The 23303-nt window shown below is 38.5% G+C and overlaps 1 protein-coding gene across 15 annotated transcripts in view; it reads right to left on the minus strand.

The window, feature by feature from the left end:
- Positions 1-23303, minus strand: part of PARD3 (par-3 family cell polarity regulator) — a 463980-nt gene that overhangs the window by 177780 nt on the left and 262897 nt on the right. For 11 of the 15 annotated variants that reach the window (XM_072854616.1, XM_072854614.1, XM_072854613.1 and 8 more), the window contains 5 exons: positions 22513-22652; positions 20842-20970; positions 16907-16945; positions 3874-4062; positions 3222-3392 (listed from right to left, as the gene is read on the minus strand). In XM_072854616.1, the coding sequence (XP_072710717.1) occupies positions 3222-3392; positions 3874-4062; positions 16907-16945; positions 20842-20970; positions 22513-22652 (668 nt within the window). The remainder of the gene's footprint in view (positions 1-3221; positions 3393-3873; positions 4063-16906; positions 16946-20841; positions 20971-22512; positions 22653-23303) is intronic. The other 4 variants (XM_072854617.1, XM_072854615.1, XM_072854620.1 and 1 more) reach the window with 1 other exon arrangement.

Genomic DNA, 23303 nt, shown 5'->3' on the forward strand with positions numbered 1-23303 from the left:
TGCTGTTGTTTTTTTTAACAGCCAGACAGCAAATGTTTTTATCATCCAGACGTTGAGCATAATTCTTTTTTGCACTGGCATTATCACCTCTTGTACAGATTCCCCTTCCGAGACATTTGCGGCTGCTCCGTGGCACGGTGGGAAATCCCAGGGCGTCAAGTCCTGACCTTGCGCCGTGGTGCAGGACTGACCGTGCCACTGGAATGGAGCGGCATGAACGCTGCTGTTGGCGATGCACAAAAGGGAATATAATCAAGCTCGTTCCACTTAACTGTAGTTCTGCAAGACTAACAAGAGTGTAAGCTATAGTTTTGTCCATAAAGTGGGCACATACAATGCTGAATCAACACAGGAAAGAAATCAGTTGAACAGGATCTTTTTTGTTGCTGCTGTTATTTTATGGTGACACCTTTGGCAAACCAAAAGAGAGAGAAAAGCATAGAAAACATCAGGGAAATACTTTCTCAAAAAGTAAAGATTTCTTTTTGTCTTTAAGAAAAAACAGTAAAACCCCATTTCGGGGGAACATGCTGGTAAAAGGTGTGATTTATCAAGATAGGGTCTGCCCTTCTGATGCTTTTACTTCTAATCTGCAAGCTCCTCATTTTGCTGCCAGTCAGATGTCATTTATTTTAGTACCGTTCTAGTACTACAAATCTTTGCTGAGACTGTATACTAGGCTGGTGGAATCTACAGGAATATTCTAAGGGGACAGCTTGTGTGCCAGCACATCCAAGTTGCTGAATTAAGCATAATATAGCTGAGGCTGCCAGATATGGCCGATATCTGATGCTCCATGGGAAAGTGAACATCACTGCGACGCTCAGTCATGCAGTGCTGCTCTCCAGCTGGGTCTCAGTCCACACATCCATTACTTAGGGGCTAAGGTGACTGAATACCATACTCATATATGGTATTCATAGAATCATAGAATCATTGAGGTTGCAAAAGACCCTTAAGATCATCAAGTCCAACCATAAACCTAACACTGCCAAGACCACCACTAAACCATGTCCCTACGCGCCACGTCTACCAGATACATAAATAATATTATCATAGCTTATCAATATTATATCTGATTAATATCTAATGTCTAAAACAGTCAAATTCTTGAACAGGGAACTAGGGCTTAATTGCAAAATGCCAAGAAAAAAAATTATCTCTTCACTTTTCATTTCATTGCAGTCTGGACATTACAAGACTTTCAGAAAACTGGCTTCTTGAATACTGCCAGCTCAGCAGGTAAATAACTTTATGTCCATGCAAGCTGTGCTTTCATCATATTAAAATATGTAAACAGTATTGACATCGTTATTTCCTTTGGATGAATGTGATGAAAGCAAGAATTCCTGAGAAAAAATAGTCACAACAATTATTTTGCAAAGATGATCACTACACCAATAACTGCATATCATCACTTTCCCAAATTATTACAGCTCATGTCACTATCTTATTAAAGAGCTGGGAAAATCCACAAAAAAAATTGTAAAGTAGGCCCGTTCTGCTCCCTCTACAGACACATTTTAGTATATCTAAATCTGGTCCTAACATCAGTTCTTTCATCTTGGAGCACATACACTGTAGACTGAGCTGTGCCATTTTTGCCATGTGATTTCTGCAAAATAAATTAGTGAATGTTAAGCAGATGTAGGGCACCAAACTTCTTAACTTGAGTGAGCAAAAAATTCTATTGAATTTAAGGAGCAATGTCTTTGGTTCATCATTGCTGGATTTGCTCCATCATGTTTACAAACACTGTCTCGGTACATTTATTCTAGAAGATGTTCACTAAGTGAAGGGTGAACATCTTCCATACCCTTTTTTTTTTTTTTTTTTTTTTTTGGGGGTGGGGGGAATATATATGTATACTAAACACAGAAATAGTCTAAAATATTTCACCCTTTCTATGTAGTAACAAATAAAATACATCTGAAACTGAGCAGGAATAAGAAACACTCTCCAAAGGACAGTCTGTGTTCTCTGGAGTCCGAGTTCAGAATTATGGCTAGAACAAGACATCACCAAATATAAAAAGGTCAGAATTCCTTCAACACCCAGTGAGAAACTGTGTGCATCCAAGCTGGCTTTCTAGCAGTGTGTATTTATAAACATATGTATGTGTATTAAAGCTGTGTATAAGCAGTTAATCAAGAGGAGCTTAATACTTCTAGGGAGACAAGTGTCTTTTCAAACATGATTTTATAATATGCTATGAACTGGAATTTTTTAAAGATCAATTTTATGCATTAAAAAATAAACCATTTGCTTTCCCCCTAGGCAAGATCAGCAGTACTAAACCAATTTGTGCGCATCATTTTTGAAGCATGATGCTCAAGAAATCACATTTCCAATAAGACCTTACCGGTGTTAACAAGAATGAAAGAATGACTTCTACATGTCTTAAGAACAGATGCTTCCCTGACCCTCCATTCAACTGCACCCTATTTAACTCAGTGCCTTTCTCCAATTTGTCAAAATCATTTTGAAGTCTAATTCAGTTCTCCACAGCATCTGCAGTCCTACTCAGCATCATATGCCCACATATTTCTACTATATGGCATTGTTTACATTAATCTAGAAGATAAACTATTAGAAACCATGAAAATGTTTCAAAACATCAACACATTAACACTCCAGTGGAGGAGAGAGAAGCTGCAAATAACATCAGAAAAAGAATCACCACTTCACTCTGAATTCAGTATTTCATACTTCCCTGCAATGAAGGCCAAGACACAACATATCTAAAATCTGAAATAACAGAATTAGTTGCATCAAGTTTTGCAGAATCTTTACATGGAACTTTTAATTGCTTAGATAAAATATAATAATGGAATTTGAGAGCTGTACTCTTAATTAAAAAAAAACTGGAAGTGACAAAGAAGCAAGACAGTTAACACCAACTCTATAAATGAAAGACTCAATAGACCTACATAAAAAACTCCAAAGAACAAAAATCACGTAAACAGCAGGATCCAATTACAAAATCAATACAGTTTTATTCAGTCTTTCCTGTTATTCATTGATGAAAATACTCAAAAGAAAAACTTTATTGATCGGTAATAAGGTTAGCAGTCTAACACTGAAATTCAGATCATTTTGTAATTCTCTTTCTTTAGCTTCTCAAATATTATTTTCCAGGTCTCAGAGGAAACATGACATCTCCTAAAACACAAATACCTTAGAAGTGAAAACTCCCAGCCCTGATATCAAAAGTGTATTACCTCATTGCATTTACTTATTCGCCTCGCCACAATAAGCTGAATCATTCCCCGTTTGTTTCCTTCCGTGGACATGGACCTCCTTAAAGTTTCCATAGCATCTTGATTTGTTTTGCCCAATAATGATTCTCCATTTACTGCTATTAGCTGATCGTTCACTCGAAGCCTGCCATCCTGGAAAAGGAAAGATTATAGCTAGTTACATAAAACCCACACAAACGAAGTTTAGTCTGCTGGGGAGAGGAAAAAAAAAAAAACCAAACAAAAGAAAAATAATCAAACAACTATGCTTAGTCCTAATAGTTTATGGCCAAATGAACACTGGTATAATAGCTTCCATTGCAGCCATTGTAGGAAATATCTATTCCAATTGTAGATTTGCATTGCAAGCTATTATCATAACCTGTTTGCACAAATAGCATACTAATTGAACTGTACCAGAGATTGCTCGTATCCTTCCCGAGAATCTGTAAAGGCTGTTTAAATCCTGGGACGCACAAACATGTGAATCTGAGTGGAAATCAAAATCTGATGGTGAAATTGGAAAAAGCTAGTTACAGAGCAATCTCACTCTTCTTGAACCTGTGGTTACTTTCAGAACAGCCTTACTATGGAAAACTGAGGAAGACAAAGGTACACAGATGTTCCCTCTCACCTTGGATGCTGCTCCACCGTTAATAATGGACTTGACGAAGATTCCTAAATCGGCATGGTTTTCTTTTGACCGGTTACCTTTGACGCTCACACCAAGTCCAGCTGATCCAGAGTCATTCAGTGGAACTTCAAATGTCAGGAATTCCCTGGTGCCATCAGGTGTGAGGACAAGCTCCTCTTCTTCTGCTTTCTGTCAGGAAGATTAACATGGGATTAGAGAAGAGCATTTCTCTTTGGGAATTCTCTTCCCTTAGCTATTAGCATTAAAAAAACCTGCTTTTAACTACAGTGCCACAATATTTTCCACAGTAATTATTTGAAGAAACATGCACAAATAGTGTATTTTCAATCACCTCCAGCTGATGCCTAGATTCAGAAATATCTTATGTTTGTGTCTAAGTGCTTCTCTGTCTAGTAAAATAATTGAATTGTGTGTCATTACTGAATGTGCCATTAATACCAACTCACACATAAGCTGCTATTTCATTAGCCAAAAGAGAGCTGTATCAGAAATATTTTCTTACAATGCAAACCTACAGAATTTTTAAAATATCATCATCATCTATGATAGTTTTGCAGTCATGGGGAGAAACTAAGTGCAAGAAAATTAAATTAAAAAATTACTCATTCACCTCATTTCGTTTAAAACTAGCTGTGTTAGGAAAAACAGAAAATTACACAGCTGAGATCTGCAACAGCACATCTCTCCACTATTGCCAGGCTTAGCATCAAATCCAGCTGAGTGCCAATTTTCCTCTCTTTCCCGACTCTGCCCTTCACCTCTGTCCTCTTACTCACATCTTTGGTTCTCCACTGCCCTCCCCACCCAGTTTTAGCCTGGCTGGGACAATCCCAGGTTTTGAACACCAGGAATTACAGTCCCAGACCTGCCAGTGTCCCTGGCAAGGAGGTGCTCAGTGACAGCCTTCCACGCACCCGAAAGCCATGCATGTGCAGGAGACCAGCCTCTCACTTTGCCTCCTGCCGAGCCCAGGGTGACAGCGGGCTGGGAGCAGGGGCCCTGGGGTGTCCCCACAGAGCGGTGGCACTCGTGGGGGCAGCAGGCATGGGCACAGCACCAGGAAAGAAAATGGTCAGACCCTGAGGAGCAGCGCTTACACGCAAGCTGCTGCTGCTGAAAGGAGGAACGAGAGGGGCGAGCTGTTCACCAGCCCTCTCCCTTGCAGTAGACGTTGTCCACTTGTCTCTGACCATCTTTCAGTTATAACAAAGCAGTTATAACCACTTTTGTTATAACTTTATCGATTAAAGAAAAAAGTCATGCCCTTAAAGGCAATTCTCTGCAGCGGGCCCGGTGTCTGGCATCCAGAAAGACGCTCATGAACCCAACTGTGCTGGTTTTTTGTCACCCACATGAAGGAGAAGGGGTAAGAGAACATCCACCAGAAGGTGCATAGTAACGCCCAACAGTCGGCAGTTCTTCTCTGGAAGAATTAATCTGGCCAATTTGTTTCATAACCTTAGAAAATGAGTCACCTCCCTTCTGACACTGATTTTATACTGACTTTTCCCACGTTACCCTCATCTATTTGCAAAGCTCGGTCCTCCTATTTTTCTCCTACTCCCAGATACTTGGAGCAGGACAAAACACGTGAGAAGTTAACGTGTGCCTGCTGAGCCATCTCTGTTTCTTAAGACCTGAGGAAATGCAAAGCTGACAGCCTCTTCTGAAATCCAAACACAGACTATGGCAAAGATGGATGTGAAAGCCATGTGGAGTACAGCAGACTGAGATGATCAATTTGGGCACAAGCATGCTAGTTGTGTCACCACTGACCTAGAAATGCAATGCAAAAATGTCACGTGGGAAGGCAGGCAGGCTGCTGAGAGAACCAGAACAGCCGAGGGAAGAAAAACAAGAGCTCTATCTTTTCCCTCTTAGTTGAAAGGATGAACCTGAATGTGTTCACCAGCCCTTTCCCTTGCATTAGACACTATCTGCTTGTCTCTAACCATCTTTTGTTTATAACAAAGCATAATGCTTCATCAATTAAAAAAAAAAAAATTAACACCCACTATCCAAGTGCCATAGCTAAGCTGTCTCGCTTATGAATCCCATTATCCAAATACATCTCTTGGCCATACAAATCAGCACGATCTGCGCTAGCTGTCAGGAATGGAAAGGTGCACTGTGTCCGTGGAAAAAATACTGGGTCTAAAAAATATTTCCCAAATTTTGGGAAAATTACAACCCTAATTTTCCTGTTTGGGTCACAAAAGCACTAGTTAGAGCATACATCTGAGACGCATCTTTTGTCAGGCAGCTGCAGAATAAAACAATCTGATGTACGTTACTTTTAGTTTCTGTAACACTGAACACTTTCATATTCCTCAGTAAATAGTAGGAATAAAAGCTTGCGAGCCAAAAGGGAGATAAAGTCAAGGTAGGATGTATGGGTAATCCAAGGAAGCACATAAGCTTCTTGGATTTTTCTTTACTACTGTAATCATAAATTTACAATCACTCCCCTCCTCCCCCAGTATTTTCTAATGTTGCCATTAGAAATGGCAACTATACAACAAAAATATGCCAGAACTTCAGCCACAGCCATCTCCCTTCCAGGGCAGAGAACTAAACTGCTTCCCTGCACAGCCCGTCCCCACTGGGTGCACTTCTGAATGCTAAGGGTCAACGGGAGAGAGCATCTCAGTAAGCATCCCCAAGGACCTGGCTAATGGCCTCCACGCTACTTCTCTTCAACGAGACCGAAGAGCTGCATTATCATCTCAGCACTATTCTTAATGTCAGTCTTCTGCTTGCTTGTTTTCTACAGTCTTAAATAAGGAAAAGATCTAATGCTAATATTGGGCTAGACACACCTGAGTGTGGAGGTGATACTTAAGGCCTAAACCTGTAACAAACTTCTCCTTAGCAGCTGCATATGAGTGAGTAGATCATGCATGTGAAAAAATGAGAAACAGCAGCCTCAGCACTGGAACAGCAGTAGTGAAGCCATATGAAAATTGCTCAACTCATCCAAAGAAAAAAATTACCATTACTGGGTAAGGCTAAATTGCTTTAGGGACTTCATCGGGTATCCACAGCTTTTTTCAACTAAGCCAGCTTGTTTCACCACCATACCTGTGTCTGCAATTTTAGGGACATGAGAAGCCTTTTGCCCTCTGGAATCTGTGTGTCATCTGTCAGTACCATATGCTTGAATGTAGATTTTAAAAAGAGAAAGCGCTAGAGAGAGTATTTCTTTTTGATATCCCACAATTTTTCCTAAGAATACTTACGAGAAAAATGTGGCTCTCAATACTAACTGAACCATTAAGATTCAAGGACTATGGATATGAAAGTACTGACTCTAACATTTGTGCCACACCATGGTACCAAAGAAGGTCTTACTATATATGATATATTGAGTACAACTTCATACGTACAAACCTTGGAACAGAACTATGCAGTGATCAGGAACCCCTAAGCATGTCATAAAGGAGCCATTCTCGGAGAAATGAGCAGGAAGATTTTAGCCTGGTACTGCAATATTTTGAACCAAAGTTGTGAAAACAAAGACAAACAAACAAAAAACCAACAAAACCTCAGATTGGCTGAATCCTTTGTTCCCCAAAGCCCTTTAGAGTACAGAAACATTGCATGTTCAGTGACTCTCCCTAATCAATTAAATATCAGCTATTACAAAAAAGTAAAATTTGCACTGAAATTGTGTTGAACATTAAGTATCTAAATGTAACAAACCATAGAAATTCCCTCATACATCCATGAGACAGCATAAAAATGCACAAAAATCTAAAATGCAGCATTTAAAAATTTCAACTGAGAACACAATCACTTCCTAATTGCAATAACTTCCATTTGATCTTGATATACTCTAAATTAACAGCTTCGCTATGTCAATCAAACACCTCAACACTATTTTCATGATTAGTTGATCTGTGGGAGAAATTTATTCCTTCATATACTTTGACAGGCCAGCAGTAAACATGCAAGCAAGATTATGTACTGTGAACCCTGAACAACAAAATTCAACTCCCTTAAGATTTTTCACACACTGTGTCCAAAACAATGAACAGCAGAACAATATTCTGTTCAGACAGAGTCTGCTGAGGAAAAGGTCATCTGAAATGACTTCAGCTGGATGAATGAAGCTGCTCAAGTATGAAATAAAAATTCAACTGATTATAAAATACGTAAGTGACTTTTTTTTTTTGCTTCAAATTCATACTTAGCATCAATTTATGCTAAATAACATTTGAGCTAAGTTTTTCACTTTTTAAATACAATATAAATGTATCGTAAATTTGAAGATAAACTTCCTGACTAGAGCAAACTTATGGCTGTGCTTTGATAAATACGGAGATTAAAAAAAGCCATTGGATAAACAGGAGGGAAATTATTTTTCTCTTCTACATAACATTGGTTTCTGATCTGATCATAAACCCCGATGTAATTTTATAAACAACATTAAAATAGACCTTGACACTAAAAGAGCAGTAAGTCTATTTCATCATGTTAGTAACAGCATCTCCTCCTTATCCTTTTATGTTTTAAATACTATGAAGATATTTCTTGCTTGGGATTTCTTCCCTTTATAAAATCTCATCAGGGTTCAGCTGGTGAGTAAGCAGCATGAGATGGGTGAAAAAAGAAACCGAACAGCAAAGGAAAACCTCCTCCCACCTAACGGGGGAAGCAATTTTCAATCAAGCTGGGACAAGTTTCTGAAGTGGCTCGCTGCAGCTACAAATCCGGCTGCATTCTCTCCAGCGAAGTTCATTCTCTTGCAGGCTTAGACATGCTGTCTTCTCAGCAGCTATTAAGTCACTGAAACCTGTCTGCAAGTTACTTTGTGATTATGTATAGAGAAAACAAATAAGTTAATCATGGGACTGCCAGCAAAAATCCAGTGCACTCCTGTTTTCTTTCACAGAAGCAATTAATAAAGCTCTGTATCCCCACTCTTAGAGGGTAACCCGCATTTCCAAGTTATGTATATAACACACATGAAAACATTTACAGGGCCCTTGTATGCACACACATATGCATGTACATATACAAACACGCCCTTCTTATACGATGATGAAATTCACATGATAAATTATGTAACCACAGCACAAACCCTACCTAACGCCTCCCGTGACCCCATCTACACTATTCACTCTACCTGCCCCCAAATCCTGTTGTGCCCAGCCTTCTAACAGCACAGCCCAAAGCCTGTTAGCCTCTGTTTAATTATTATTTTGTTAACCTATCAGCCTTTTGCCTCACAAATGCATCTTCTCTCTTTCGAAGTTGTCCGGACTGAAAATCTCAAGTTCTTGACAGATGAGTTTGAAGTCCCATGGACATTACGAGCCCACCAGCTCTAGGAAGCGGAGGCTAGGAAAGTAAAAGGACTGGAATTTGCAAAATCCCAGGTTTAGTCATTTGGTTCCAATAATGGGGAATTCCAACCTAACATCACAGCCTTTTACAGAATATTTTCAATCTTTGGAAGATTTTAATATACAATTCGTAAGTTTCTAAGAAATCGTAACTCCTATACATTGGGAAACCAATAACATTTGTCTCAGTAGTATTATTATTATAACAAAATAGAATTCTTATTTTAAAACACACATGATATACACAAGAGAGAGGAGATTTCACTTATCTACTGTGCAAAAACATTCCTGACATTAGAGATGGCTCAAATTGTTTTGTCCTTCAAGTTAGGTGGGTGACATTGCTGTCATATCAGGCCACCAAAAGATGATGACTCTCACTTTTATCATATGCCATCACATATACAAACGTAGAACGTGTAAATCGAGCAGCTCTAAGGAAGCAAAACAGCATCCGTGGTCAACAACTGTTTCGCGGGGGTTGATGTTTAGTACTTATAAAAATGTAGATGTATTACTGCTGGAGGTGCTGAAAACAGAGCAATGTAGGTGGCCTGTAACACACCTCTCCAACTTCAGTCGAGGCCTCTCCTGAGGAGGAATAACTGAGAGCTGATGCATCCTGCCGTGGGTAGGCATTAAAGATAAATATAACTACAGCAGCTCATTCAGATTTAAAACTGGACCTCCGGCAGAGAAAAGCCTGCCTACTGATCCAATAGTGACATGCACACCCCAACCTAGTTTCCTCCTGAAATACAACAAGGCCTTTTATCCTTTTTTTTTTTTAAATCAAACAATCGTGTTGCATTACAGGTTATAAGGGCCTAAAGTGTCTACTTACCTAGTCATAAAATGATATAGGGCTTAAGCCAACTAAACAACTAAAATTCTTATGCTTGCTTTCTTTTTCTAACTCTTCCTAGGTTAAGTATTTTAATATCTCCCATATGTTAGATAAACACTAATGAATCTTATTTGCACGTATACACTGAGACTCATTATTCATATTAGCTAAGTTAATATGTCACATCTGGCAAAGACTGCACTCTTGTTCAAATCAAACAGCAGCTGCTAAATATCAAAAACTACATTTGAATTCTGAGATTTTATAGGAAATGTGGTCTGCTTTAATTTTAATCCCATCAAGGAAATGTTTTTTGCATATTATATGTGGATTAACTGTGGTACGTATTTATACGCAGAAATGCTAGCTCATGAAAATACTGCAAAACAGGCCCGTTACATTTCCAGTTACGTCCACTTTAAGGATTTAATTTAGTATTAAAAAACATGTTCCACATTCAACAATGTCTTCAGTTTAATGTTTTTGATGGATTAAAAAATGGTTTAGGAAAAAATTAAATGTTTTCCAAAGCACAAAACTTCTAGCATGTGATTTTCATTTAGTATGAGAATCAAAGCTTTGCAAAAGCCCATGTTTAAGTGCATCCACATGTTTGTTATTCATCTCTATAAGAAGGCCATTGCTTGTCTATGCTAACATTATTCTCCCTAATTCTAACACTCTGATCTGGGCTGTCATAGGAACTGGTTTAAGCAGTTGAGATTCTACATTTCAAATCAACTGATCAGACCGCTAAAAATGTTTCGTTGGTTATGCATCTCAGAACTTCACACAGGGACTCTGTTGCCGTTACCATAATGACTGTACTTTATTCAGGCCAACAAACCCTCTTCCAAACCGTTGTTCCTGCTCAAACTTTGTGCTCCTACTGTATGTTCTGAAACAAAAACGCAATTGTAATGCTAACCCCATTTCTTTACAAGATGCTTATCCTAGAGAAGTGAAAACCAAGGGATTAGATACACAGCAGGTGTCTGCTCTGCCAAAGAAGCCTATAAAGCTACAGCTCTCTGCACTATCCCTTATTCAAGGAAAACTTCAATGCCCAACACACTAATGACACAGCTCCCTAAAAATCTTTATACGTCTCTCACTGGCCTGTTGGATGTACAAGACTTGAAAGACTAAAGAAACAGATAGAGAGTGTCTGGGAAAGCCAGACAGAAAAACAAAGTTGAAAGGGAAATAATGCCTTTATAGAAGTCCATGGCAAGAAACACGTTCCACATGAGGCAGTGCCCATACAGGGCACTGCGACTGACCTGTGCCTTACTCCTACTTCTGCTGCAGACTTTCAGGCAACCGTGGCAAACCACTTCATCTCAGTATTTTCCCTGGACTTAAGAGCAAGGAAGAATCAACACCAAGAGACTAATGCCAAGAGTGCAGTAGAACAAGCTTTGCACACAACCAATGAGTTTTCAGAGGTTTAAATAGGAATTTTAAGCAACAATGTGAACTTTGCACTCACCCAAATTAGGCCAAGTGTTTCAAATAACCTGATGACCCTATTGCCTGTGCTAGCAGATGACCAAGTAAAGGACCTGGGGGCCCCTTTCAGTCTCACACTCTATATCTGTTGTTTGAATTGTAAATGCCTTACAGTTGACTCTTATTACCCAAAATAACGTAAGGTCAGTATGTAGGAAATAGTGTAATAATGGTGAATAATGCGCACACCAGTGTGGCTTAAGGATGACTCTGCAACGGTGGCACTCGGGCAACCCTGTTACAGAACCTCATGGAGGGTACGCTGCCTTCCACGAAACTGGCAACTGGCCAGCAAGTGTTACTAATGCAAGCTTTGAGAAGATGGCTAAGGCTGCCCTGCAGTGCTGCCCGGAGCCAGCTTGGGTGTGCCACGCTGCAGCCCAGGTAAACCACCTGCAGATGATGGAGTCAAAACTATGAGCCTGAGGGTCAGGCCCAAGCACAGCGTTACACAGGAATTTATGTGGATTATCACTGAACGTTCCAGGAAATTCAGACTACTCAAAGAGCATTCATAAACACAGTCACTCAACTGTTGTATTAATTATTCACTAGGAATTAATGTCTCAGCTCTACTCACTAATGTCCCAGAACACGCTATTCAATACTAGAGTACCTCCTACGGTAAAAGACTGTAAACACAACTGTATCCTGCAGAAGATCACACATTCACCACCTCTTTCTTGCATATGGCCACTGATCTGTTTCTTATGTCACAACTTTATTAAAAATATAATCTGAAACCACTCAAAATAGCACTAAAAAAGACTTTTAAAACATTGTAATCACCCTTGTGTCTCACACCATTAGAAGATAAAAAGGTATAAAAATAATCAGCACCAGTTATTTGCAGTATTCCTAAACACCATGGAGGAAATAACAGCACCAGCTTAATCATCAGTCAAACCTCTTCTCTTTCGATAACATCATTCTGTATCTAATGATATCAGCACTGCTGTTGGTGTAGGCTGATATTAGTCAATGTACGATCTTGACTCAATTTTTAGACATTTGGATCACCTATTGCAGCAATGGAAATAGATGAAGCTCTGAACTGTTCTCCAAAGAAGGTTCTGTGTGAAGGAAGAGTTGCATCAACTGAATGATACAAAGCTACTATAAAAGGTGATGTTCTATGTAAGTGCTAAATATGAAGTGGTGGGAACTTAACTTACAGCTTTTGAGAACTAGCTATGGATACGTACCCAGTGACTACGTATCTTGAAGTAATAGAAACAGCTTTTCACCAAACGTAACAAAACAAGTACACACACACTCAGAACACCACCATCTTAAAGCTCAATACTGACAGTGCTTTTTTCCCCAAGATTAAGCTCCAAGAATTTTCCATCCATTTATCAAAATAAATTATGTCTTTCTAGGCATTTGCTAGTGTGTGTCTCATATCCATAACACGAAAAGTTGCAAGCAAAAAGTGTACAAAAATAATTATGCATTAGTTCTTACAAAATGCCTCTGACCATGGTGGTATCACACCATTCCTATAGGTGATGAATTCTTGCACAAAAAGTTTAGCTAGCTAATTTACTCGGAATCACACAGAAAAGTCTATGGCAAGAACAGCAACTGAACCCAAAAATGCTGATAGGTTTAGCCACGACATTATCCTTGGATTCTGAAAAAACACAGTGATCAAAATGAAATTTAGATAATAACAGGAGTATCAGATGTTGGAGTTCAGAAGAAAATAAAAAGCAATCCCATTTACAATTTCTATCAGGGCTGCTAAACATATTATATATTGTTCCAACAAACCAACCGCTCTTGTTATGTCACTGTTACGAATCCTGCACTCCGTAAAATTCGTAACATTCTGCTCACTCACAGCAATTTGACAGAAAAACAAATGAGAACAGAAAACTGAAGCTTTCCCATGCTGCTGAGTGCAACAATCATGAAATGAAATCCTGAATCTTAACTTTGCATCTCTTTTTACCAATAGACAACACTCCCTAGAAAATACTTACAGATATGATAATTATTATTTTTCTAGCATTATGCTTACATGAAAGTTAACTTGCCAGTTTGAATTCAGAAAACAAACAGTGAATGACAATTGTAAAAGCAAAATATTACTGAAACACTATAGACTTTCAAAGAGTATGAGGAAAAATTAATTGGCAGATGTTTTACATAGCATAATTAACAGTTCATTTCAATGCTATGTAACAAGATTAAGATAATTATGCTTAGAAACAGAAATTTAATAATGATAAATTACTAGTTTTCATATTACGGTCAATCTCCTACATTCCAAATAATCACCATGTTTAGAAATAGGTGCATCTGTTCCATGTGTCATCAGCTATACAAATGGTACAAACTCGTGGCTGGGTGAAACAATCTTTCAACCGAGGTACGGGAGATTTCCTTGCTTCAGGAGCTAACGAAGTGCCTGTTCCGTTCATCAGCAAAACAGAAGGTAAAAACAGGCGTACTGTTTTCACCAGGGCACAGTTACTGGATAGAAGCTGAAGTTGCATTAGCAATTTGCATTTCTTATGGATAACTGGAGAGCAAAGCTTAAATTCTGCGAGCTTAGCAAGTTACAAAAACTCTTCATATGGAAGTTCAAGAATGAGAATATGAGAATCTGTATTCTGTGATGGTGTGCAAAATACGAAGTCATATGCTTTCCTGTACGGGTAGTAAGAAATAACTCTCTCAAGGATTTCAGGCCACAAATACATTATGAAAAACCTAATTTTCAAGGTTTTCTTTTACTACATCTGTGAAGACTCTAACTACTGCATCCAAGTGCCACAATATTAGTGTAAACCATTTCAAAGTAACAGTTACATGAATGTAACCCCTGAGTGTTAATAATGTGTTGATAAATTAGACTTTATATTTTGGGGTCCATATATAAATTTTATTTCAGGCCTTCCATTTTCAAGGGGTTTTTTCTTTTTTAATTTCAAAGGTGCATTTTTCTTCTATTTCCCCACAAAGACATGACAACAAAAAAACCCCACAACCATTCTGCCTTTAAATTAAAAACAGACTTGTATTTCACCTCTCTCTCTTTTCTATAGCTTCACTGCTTTCACCACACTTTTTTTTTGGTTGGTTTTTTTGCTTTGTTTTCTACTATCAAGTCCTTGACACTTGGAGACTAAAACCTCACAACTAACAGCACAGAGATCAGAGCAGGCACAGAAACAGAAATTGCAAGATTAGAAATCTCAAAGACCTGAAAAGTAGAGAGAGGAGGAATTAATAGGGATTGAGGCAGAACCAAGGAGAATAAAGGAAAGCAATGAAAAATACTTTCAAAAATAATAATTTAAAAAAAAAGGTGTGTGACTGTATTATTAATGTGCAGCTGAGGAAAATTAGTTCTGTAGAACTGGAGTAGCACACTTATCCAAAGCAAAGTAGATCGGAAGAAAGGAGGTAAGTGCAAAAGCATTGTGCATTACAAATACCCACTGACACCTTTCACATTTAGTCCATTTTTTATTTCCACCCCGGAGTAGGCAAATTTAAAGAGACCTATTGTTCCTACTGTTGATCACTGTTGCTCTGAGCCTTCAAATAAGTAACAGAAAAATCCCACCCCATAATGAATGAAAAACCCAAGACATTACGCAAAAAACATTTTTGTATTGACAAGCTTTCTAGCGTCATTCCCTCACTAACCAAATCTGTCTCCACATGTTTCCCAGTTCTCTTCCTTATTTCCAAGGCTTGCTAGGGCTTTCTGGCTGGTTTTTCAGAAATCCCTAGCTCATACACTCCCTGTCCCTCTTGCATAACCCCCTGGTTAACAAGCAATTTTTAGCTCACATCTACAGAGAACAAATGAGAGATCCTTATTTTCTCTTGGTCTTTTCTTAGATGAAGTCAGGAAGTTGATCAGAAAAATCACAGAGAAAAGATTTCACCATGGAATTTGGTACAAAACATTAACTTTGCAACAGATGGGCAATTGCTTTATATAAACACCCTATAGGCAACCTGCCTAATCTTTAATGAGGTTTTGGGGCAGAATTTCCACTCCTAAAGCCAGGACACTTTTATAAGGCTGCACCCACAAATTATTTTCAATTGTATTCAATTACAGGCAGAAATACTGTCCTGTGCTTTGATCTCCTCACATATCAGCAGTACATGGTAAGAAACTATGAAGATAAAAACATACATGCACTAATGAGATGTACTAAAAAGATACTGCGAGGCATGTCTGAAACAATGATACACCCACGATTTTGCAGAGCCCTTATGCAGATGACTTTCAGACGAGGAGGACATCAAAAGACAGAGGGATAAAAGTGAATACTGCTACATTCAACCCAAATGCCCATTTTAGCAGTTACATTCCATTGCCCTGAAACATTAATAGTATCAACCAATGTACCCTAGACTATTTCACTGAGATGGCTCTTACATCTCTTTACCTAGTCTTGACTTTCTTTTTATCCCAGACACCATCTCACCATTGCTGGTAAAGCATTCTGAATCATCTAGAAAAGCTTTTTCTGTTTTCAGTAGCCTAACTAATTTCAAATCCCAACACAAATCCTCTTAATTTCTCCACATTCTAATTTATTATTTAATTTTGAAATAGGTACCTAATTGAATGGAGTTTCTTGAAGTATGTTTTAACTAAGGTACAGTATACCTTTAAGGTAATATATTATTGTTATATACTCTGTTAATATTTCATAAAATAAACCTTTTATTTTAGAAAAACTTTTTACATATATTAGCATAATATGTATTAACACTGATCCTATTCCACTGACTAAAATGAGGTATATAAACAGTATACAACCTCAATATACAGCCTCACTGACACATCACATGCAAACCTGTTACACAGCCTTCAAAGGGTTAAACTTGATACTACTTCCTTATAAATTCTTATAAATAACCAACAAACAGTGGTTTGCTGTGAGGATATAATTGGGACTTAAATCCAAACTGCCTAATTTCTGTGTTTGTATCTCAGCTTTCAGTCATATAATCATGATTTAAACAATTAGTTTCAACAAATAACCCAAACTAACAGTCTACTCTTATCATTCCAACTTTAGGCCGTTGGGTGTGTATAAAAGATGTAATTTCAAATAGCACTTGAATGTACATAATAATTGAATTGTATATAATATTCAAACAGTATTTGAAATTACATTAAAAACACATTTAAAATGTAAAGCTAGAGAGAGCCATCTACAGTATATAAAGTGAAAGAAGGATCTGCGAAACTTTGATGGAGAAGTGCCATATCAATTTAAAAACATTTGGGAGTCTTCCAGTATGGAAAAGACAAAGCTCTTACCGTTTCCTTTGGAATATGTGACTGGCTTTGTTCTGCACTCTAAAGGAAGTAAAAAAAATAAATAAGAACACGACTACATACGACATATACTATCTATCAGCAGGGGGATACACAAAGAGCTCTAATTCTGACGTGAAGTGGTAATGGAAAAATAAAGGGTGCTCGTCACACTCCCTGATTCAAATTTGTCTAAACAAGCACTAAATGAGAGGTGAACAAAAATAACCTCCAGCGATCTTAGGCTAGTGCACCTGACTTTATCTGTCTACGAGGGAGGTGGCTATCTGGCAAAGGAAGGATCACAGCTGCTCGCACCATTTTCTGGCTGGTGGAACATTCTTGTTCAGGGATGTTCTCCCCTGGCCTTTCCTTCTGCTTTGAAGGCTTCAAAGAACAACCTCAGCAGTCCAGATGAACCTTTCCAAATATTTTAAACAAGTACCTATTTTTTAAAACATCCATTCTCATTTTAACAAGGGATTCCCCTTCTGAGTGTGTTTGGAGGAACCAGAACTACAGCATTGGATATCCCAGGACAGGGGGGTGCTTTCAGTCCACCACAGATGGGACCCTCCTATTCCTTGCATTCCTCACCTGTGTCTCAGGGCACATAAGGCAAACATACATCATTGGGAAACCTTTCTGCATCCCCCAACCAATTCTGGAAACACACGTACAGAACTATTGCTCTTCCAAGCCCATGTCCACCCATAGAAAACCTCTTTGAGCACCCAGGAGCCACCTTGCTGCTGGCTGGATGATCACTTTGGGGCTAACCAGCTATTTCTTTCCATTCCGTGGGGCCAAAATGAAATGCTAGGGTTCACTGGACTTTTTTGCTTTCGGCTGTTTTGTAGGAGACTCAAATGATTAAGTACAAAAATGTGGTGGTCAAGTAGTAATGAAAACATTCAGTTAGCTTTAACCTGCAGCTAACAACCAATAAGAAAAAAAGATGAAGGAGCCAACTACCAGGAACATGTAAAGGCTCTACATGTACCAATGGGCGTATTAACTTGTAGGGTACAGGAGACTAACTCTGCCAGCCAGTCTCTGCTGATACTGAGAATTTAGCTCAAAAGCTAAATAACCCAAGTCAATCCTTCAGTGGATTCACATAGTCAGTAGCAGGCTCTAAGAAAATCCTTCACAGCAAGTTATGTTCGGTTATGTGAGGTAACCACAGCGTAACAGGAGCTCTACTTAACCAGAGTAATCCTCATTCCTTTCACAAAGGAAGGGGACAGGGAGGGAAGATTTTTAGGAGACAATCTGCCTCTCACACCGATGCGGACCAGCCCTAATATATTACCTATCTGGTATTAAGTTAACTCTGGAAGCAATAAAATGCCTGGTATTCTGGAGAAGCATAATCATGCTTCCAGACCTCACTGGTTAGAGTTGACTCATGCCAATTTGGTTTTGTTCCCTGCATCCACATTTTACTCACTCTTATCATGACCTGTAAGGAAGCTGCTGCACTGGATGATGGTTCTCCATCACACACACACCCCCTAACCTAACACCACAAACTACAAAGATCCCATACTAACCTATATGGGCTCAACTTAATATTCCCGTAAGTTTTAGATACAGCTACACATTTTCATAGGTCCCTTCCAGTCAATAATGGCAACATACATCAAAGACATTAAACTCCACAACTCTCCTGAAAGTTTATCTTCATTTCACTTATAAAGAAACCCAAGGATAAGTAACTTTTCAAAAGTCATTCAACAAGCCATAACCCAAAACATAAAATCTAAACACCTCTTTTATTGGGATTACTATCTGTACAAACGTTGGCAAATAAAAAATGGTTTTAATACTGAGTGCTCCTCAGCAAGCAACAGCAAGTCCTGCACTTTATGAGATGGATAATATCAAATAACATGATTTTATGCATATGGTTTCTGAGACACATGTCATTCAGTTAATATGTAAAGCATACAAATGTAGAAAATATGACAGAAATAGGGGAAGGATGCAAAGACAAATTGTTCCTAAGTGGCCAAAGAAGGTTTGCATGTGAAAAAGATGAACTGACATGATTCCAGATCATTCCACTCCCTCCCTTCAATATATATGTTGGGTTTTTTTTTTACATAAAGCTAGTGAAAGACAATGAGAGGAGCAGCTCGAAAATACTTCTTGTTTTTCCTTTTAAGATTATTTCTTACCAGAGAAGAAAGAACAGCCCTTATGATGGGTTTTAGTTCAACACCTTCCCCAGCAATTCTGCTCCTGCTCTTTGAGAGCTGTCAGCAGAGCTCACCTAACATTTCTTCATGTCAAAATGCAAACAAACAAATCCTTACACAACAGAGGATCATCACACACGTGTACTGTCAGATCCTCACAATATCATTTGTTCAACTGGAGCTACAGAAACGTACACCAGTTCGGATCAGATCTCTGACTACATAGCGCAGAGCCCACCTACTACCTGACACAGCCACCGTGAGATCTGGCTTCCCTAGGCTGGTGTTTGCCAAAACAGCCGCGAGAGTATCGCCTGAGCAGCAGCAGGGAGGCTACTCAGGTTGAACTCATTTAAAGGGGCTGCTTTGCTGTTATTTTTAAAACTAAATCAAGTATTACTATGGTTAAATCTCTGCCATACTCACGTCATATCTTTGTTTACAATTATTTAAACAAAATACTGTGTTAAATTATGCATTATAACTTCCTTATTTTAATACAGAAATAATATACACAAAATTAAGACATTTTCTTACTTCTAAGTTTATTTAGGAAACTTAAAAAGCATTTTCATTCACCTTTATGTAAGATAGCAATACTGTGAAAATTACATCATCGGAACTTATAAACAGGTTGCTTTCGCAGTTCCAGCAATAAGGTAGGGCATAATATGATTTCAGATTGTTGATTTCTCTTCATTTTATGACAACTTTCATGTCAGTACCTGAAGCCATGTTCCAAGAATTACAGTAAAAGTGTGGTTCATTTGCAACCTTCCCTGCCACTTTGACTTCCTAGGTTTAACTGTAGTTTTGAAAAGTAAAAGGCTAATGTTAAATGTCTTGAAAAGGCCAAACAAAAATTCATTCTCCTTGCATTCAAAATAACACAAATCCAACAGAAAAATGAAGCAATCTATTCATCATTCTAAATGTCACTTATATTTGTCTATCTTCTCATGATAATGCAGCCAAATAAGTTATTTTTAGAGCTATATATAGCTATGATAATACAAATAATAAATAACCTCAGCAGTTTAATTGAATACAGAACAAAGTAAGACTGCTACATTCACAGTCTACCTTTTCATAACAGAAATTATCTTGTATAATTATCAGAAAAATATCTGTATACACTATGCAAGTGGAGCAGGTACAGTATGAAACATCATTTTATTTCCATTTCATGTAAATTCCTCAGAAACATTTTCTGAATTACCCTGCTAAATTAATAACTGCAGGGTTTCCATTCCACAGAGATTGCATTTATATTCAAAAAAGGCTACTATTTCTTATATATTCCACTTTTTGATAGAAAGGTATTTACATATCCTGTTTTGGCATAATATTATATGCTCTAAAATATTTTAGTAAGCAGGTAGTGAGACGAATGGCAGGCTTTCAAACATAGATTTGTCCATATGAAAGATATGAAATAATCTACTTGTCTGCATGCATCCAAATAAAGTCCATCCAAAAGCTTCTTCTATAATAAACATTTTCACTCAAAATAAAACTCTCACTTATACATTATTAACAAATATTTGATTCCAATAGCAGATCTCGAAGAGAATAAAAAACATTCATGTAAAATGTTCTGAATAAAGCAAAATAGCTGGGGTTTGTCTGCAGCTTATATTCAGTGCTGGCCATGCATGTTTACTAGCAGGTGACAAGATCAAATCATTTGCTCATATTCATCTAAATCTCTTAGCTGCTCTCTATTTTACGCACCAGTTCCCTTGGATGGAATGTTTCTTCCTGTCGAAAGATCAGAAGGCCGACGGTCCCTCCCATCTTGGTGCTTCGCAGCAAGGACACAACTTCTTCTTGAGTTTTTCCTGTTAAATCAACTCCATTTACCTGTGACAAAGGAAATATTAGAAATTTATAAGACTCCAAAACAGGAAAAACAGTAGAAATTCATACCGAAAAGTCAGGTGAATCATATGGGACAATATCAAAAAACCCTCACTGAAGCAATCTGCTTATTGGCTTAGTATAGCTTCCATTTAACAGAACTAATTAAACATGCATGCTTTACATACAAATACAAATAAGAAGCAAGACATCAATATTTCCCGCCTCTTTAGCAGGATCAGTATACTCCAGTATACTCTAAAGCCAACTAATTCCATCTACCAATATTTTTCACAAAAATTTCTGTGTAAAAACCCTTTGGCAAAATCAATGTGTGATCCAAAACTGGTCCTGTTTCCATGTGCCTTGGTACTATACATATCTTCCAAATATATCTTGCACAATAAATTGCATGAAAAGCAGAAAATAATTTTTTTCCCCCCAAATACCTTTGGAGCAGTTACTCTTTATTTTGCCTTTGTGCAGCGGTCCAATCCCTTGGCCTCCACATACCACTTACCAGTACAGACAGGTATGGAATATGTACAGGTAAATGTCCCACTCTATGAGCTAACTTGGGTAAGGAAAAAGCCAGAGAAAGACAGGGTATTCTCGGGCTTGCCTGTTCAGAAACATTTTTGAAATGTAAGGCAGATCAGCTAACAGTGTTAAGCAAGAGAGCATGGTGCTCAGAAGAAGTCAGCAAACCATCTTTTTCTTTCCCTCGTAAGAGATCACAGCTCATGCAGTTGAGATACCATAACTGTCGTCTTAAATGCCTCTCAGTCCCCTTCTACCCGAGTCATCTGGGTTACCTTGAATTACTGTAATTACAGAGGGCTACCCTCCAGCAACAATTCAAGCTGACTTTGCCAATTTTGCAGTAAAGTGAAGTTAGGGCACTGAGAAGCAGTTACAGTCTCAGCTGTTACTCCAGTGTCATTCGGCTTAGGGACAGTAATGAAGAGCTGTGGGTGGTAACATCTTGTATCACTCCAGCTGGATTTGCAGGAAGATCTCTGCTGTGCGCCCATCTAAGAGAAATGTAATTCCCTTGAGGACATCCTCCCTTCAGGAGGGAAGTGGCCTTGATTCTCCGTAGCACTACCCGCCTCTTACGTTGTGCCTTAAGTTAATTCACTAAGCCTTTTCAGGGTTTTGTCTTCCATACTTGGCAACATCTCCAATAATTTCTGGTCTGTCACTCCATGCTGATTTAATGCCTCTTATTAGGTAACAATTACTTTGCTTCAACTTATTCCTAAACAGCAATGCAAGACTATGGCACTATATTCACATAAGGACATGTAAACTCATGTTTTCATAATATGTCTGGGTCCAGCTCTTAAAACAGTTATGTACTGAGAATGCATAGCCTTTGATCTGTCACCTAAAAAAACAAAGCCAAAAAAAAAAAAAAAAAAGGAAGAAAAAAAGAAGAGGGAAACATTTTCCTATAACATAAACTACTAAGAGCTTTTGGAAGCGAACTAGTGCATGGGCTCGTGCCAAAACACAGACAAACAACATGTAACACTTCATCACCTCAATTAATCGGTCTCCAGCTTTTAGTCTCCCATCTTGAATAGCTGCACCTCTCGGAAGGATGTTTTTCACATAAATTGGAGCAGAGCCACCAATTGGGACATCTCTTGAAGTAATGCTAAATCCCAAGCCTTCTGTACCTGCATAAAGAATGTAAAATACTACTTGTTAAACTGCACATTTTATATTATGTATTATTTTTACCCAGCAGAATGTATACATGTATACCTCACTGATACAATCCATGAAAATACATAAGATGTAAGAATTTCTGCATAGCAAAAAAAGAAAAAAAAAGGCATATATAGGAATGCTATAGCTGAAGCACTGAGTCTTGGCACAGGTGGCTCAGCAGGCCCTCCTTGCAACTTGCTGTTCTGATGATTTCCAAGTCATTGCCATATTTCCAACTTTCTATTTCAGATGAGCTGAGTGACAAGGAATCAGAACAAAGCATATCTGATATCCTATCACTGCCTTCCCCCTTGTCAATCTGGATCTCATCAATGATCCTTTCTTTCTCTTTTGCAACTCTTTCAGCACCATCAGTCAGCCGACACTGCTGGCCACGGGGCTTTGTCAGCTCATTTATGGACACTGGCAGGCGACAGACAGAACCAGAGCTCAGTGGTCTCATTTCTTCTGCTCCGAGGGACCTCGGGCTGTTTTCTGTCCACAGCTCCTCCGTCCTGGGGCTTCACCCTGGCTCTCGCTGGGTTCCACCCCACCTTCTGCCGCGCAGGCAGGGAGCAGAGCCAGGCTGCCGCTTCGGAGGTCCTGCTGTGCATCCA

The sequence above is a fragment of the Ciconia boyciana genome, chromosome 2, assembly GCF_034638445.1.
Source record: "Ciconia boyciana chromosome 2, ASM3463844v1, whole genome shotgun sequence".
Lineage (NCBI taxonomy): Eukaryota > Metazoa > Chordata > Aves > Ciconiiformes > Ciconiidae > Ciconia > Ciconia boyciana.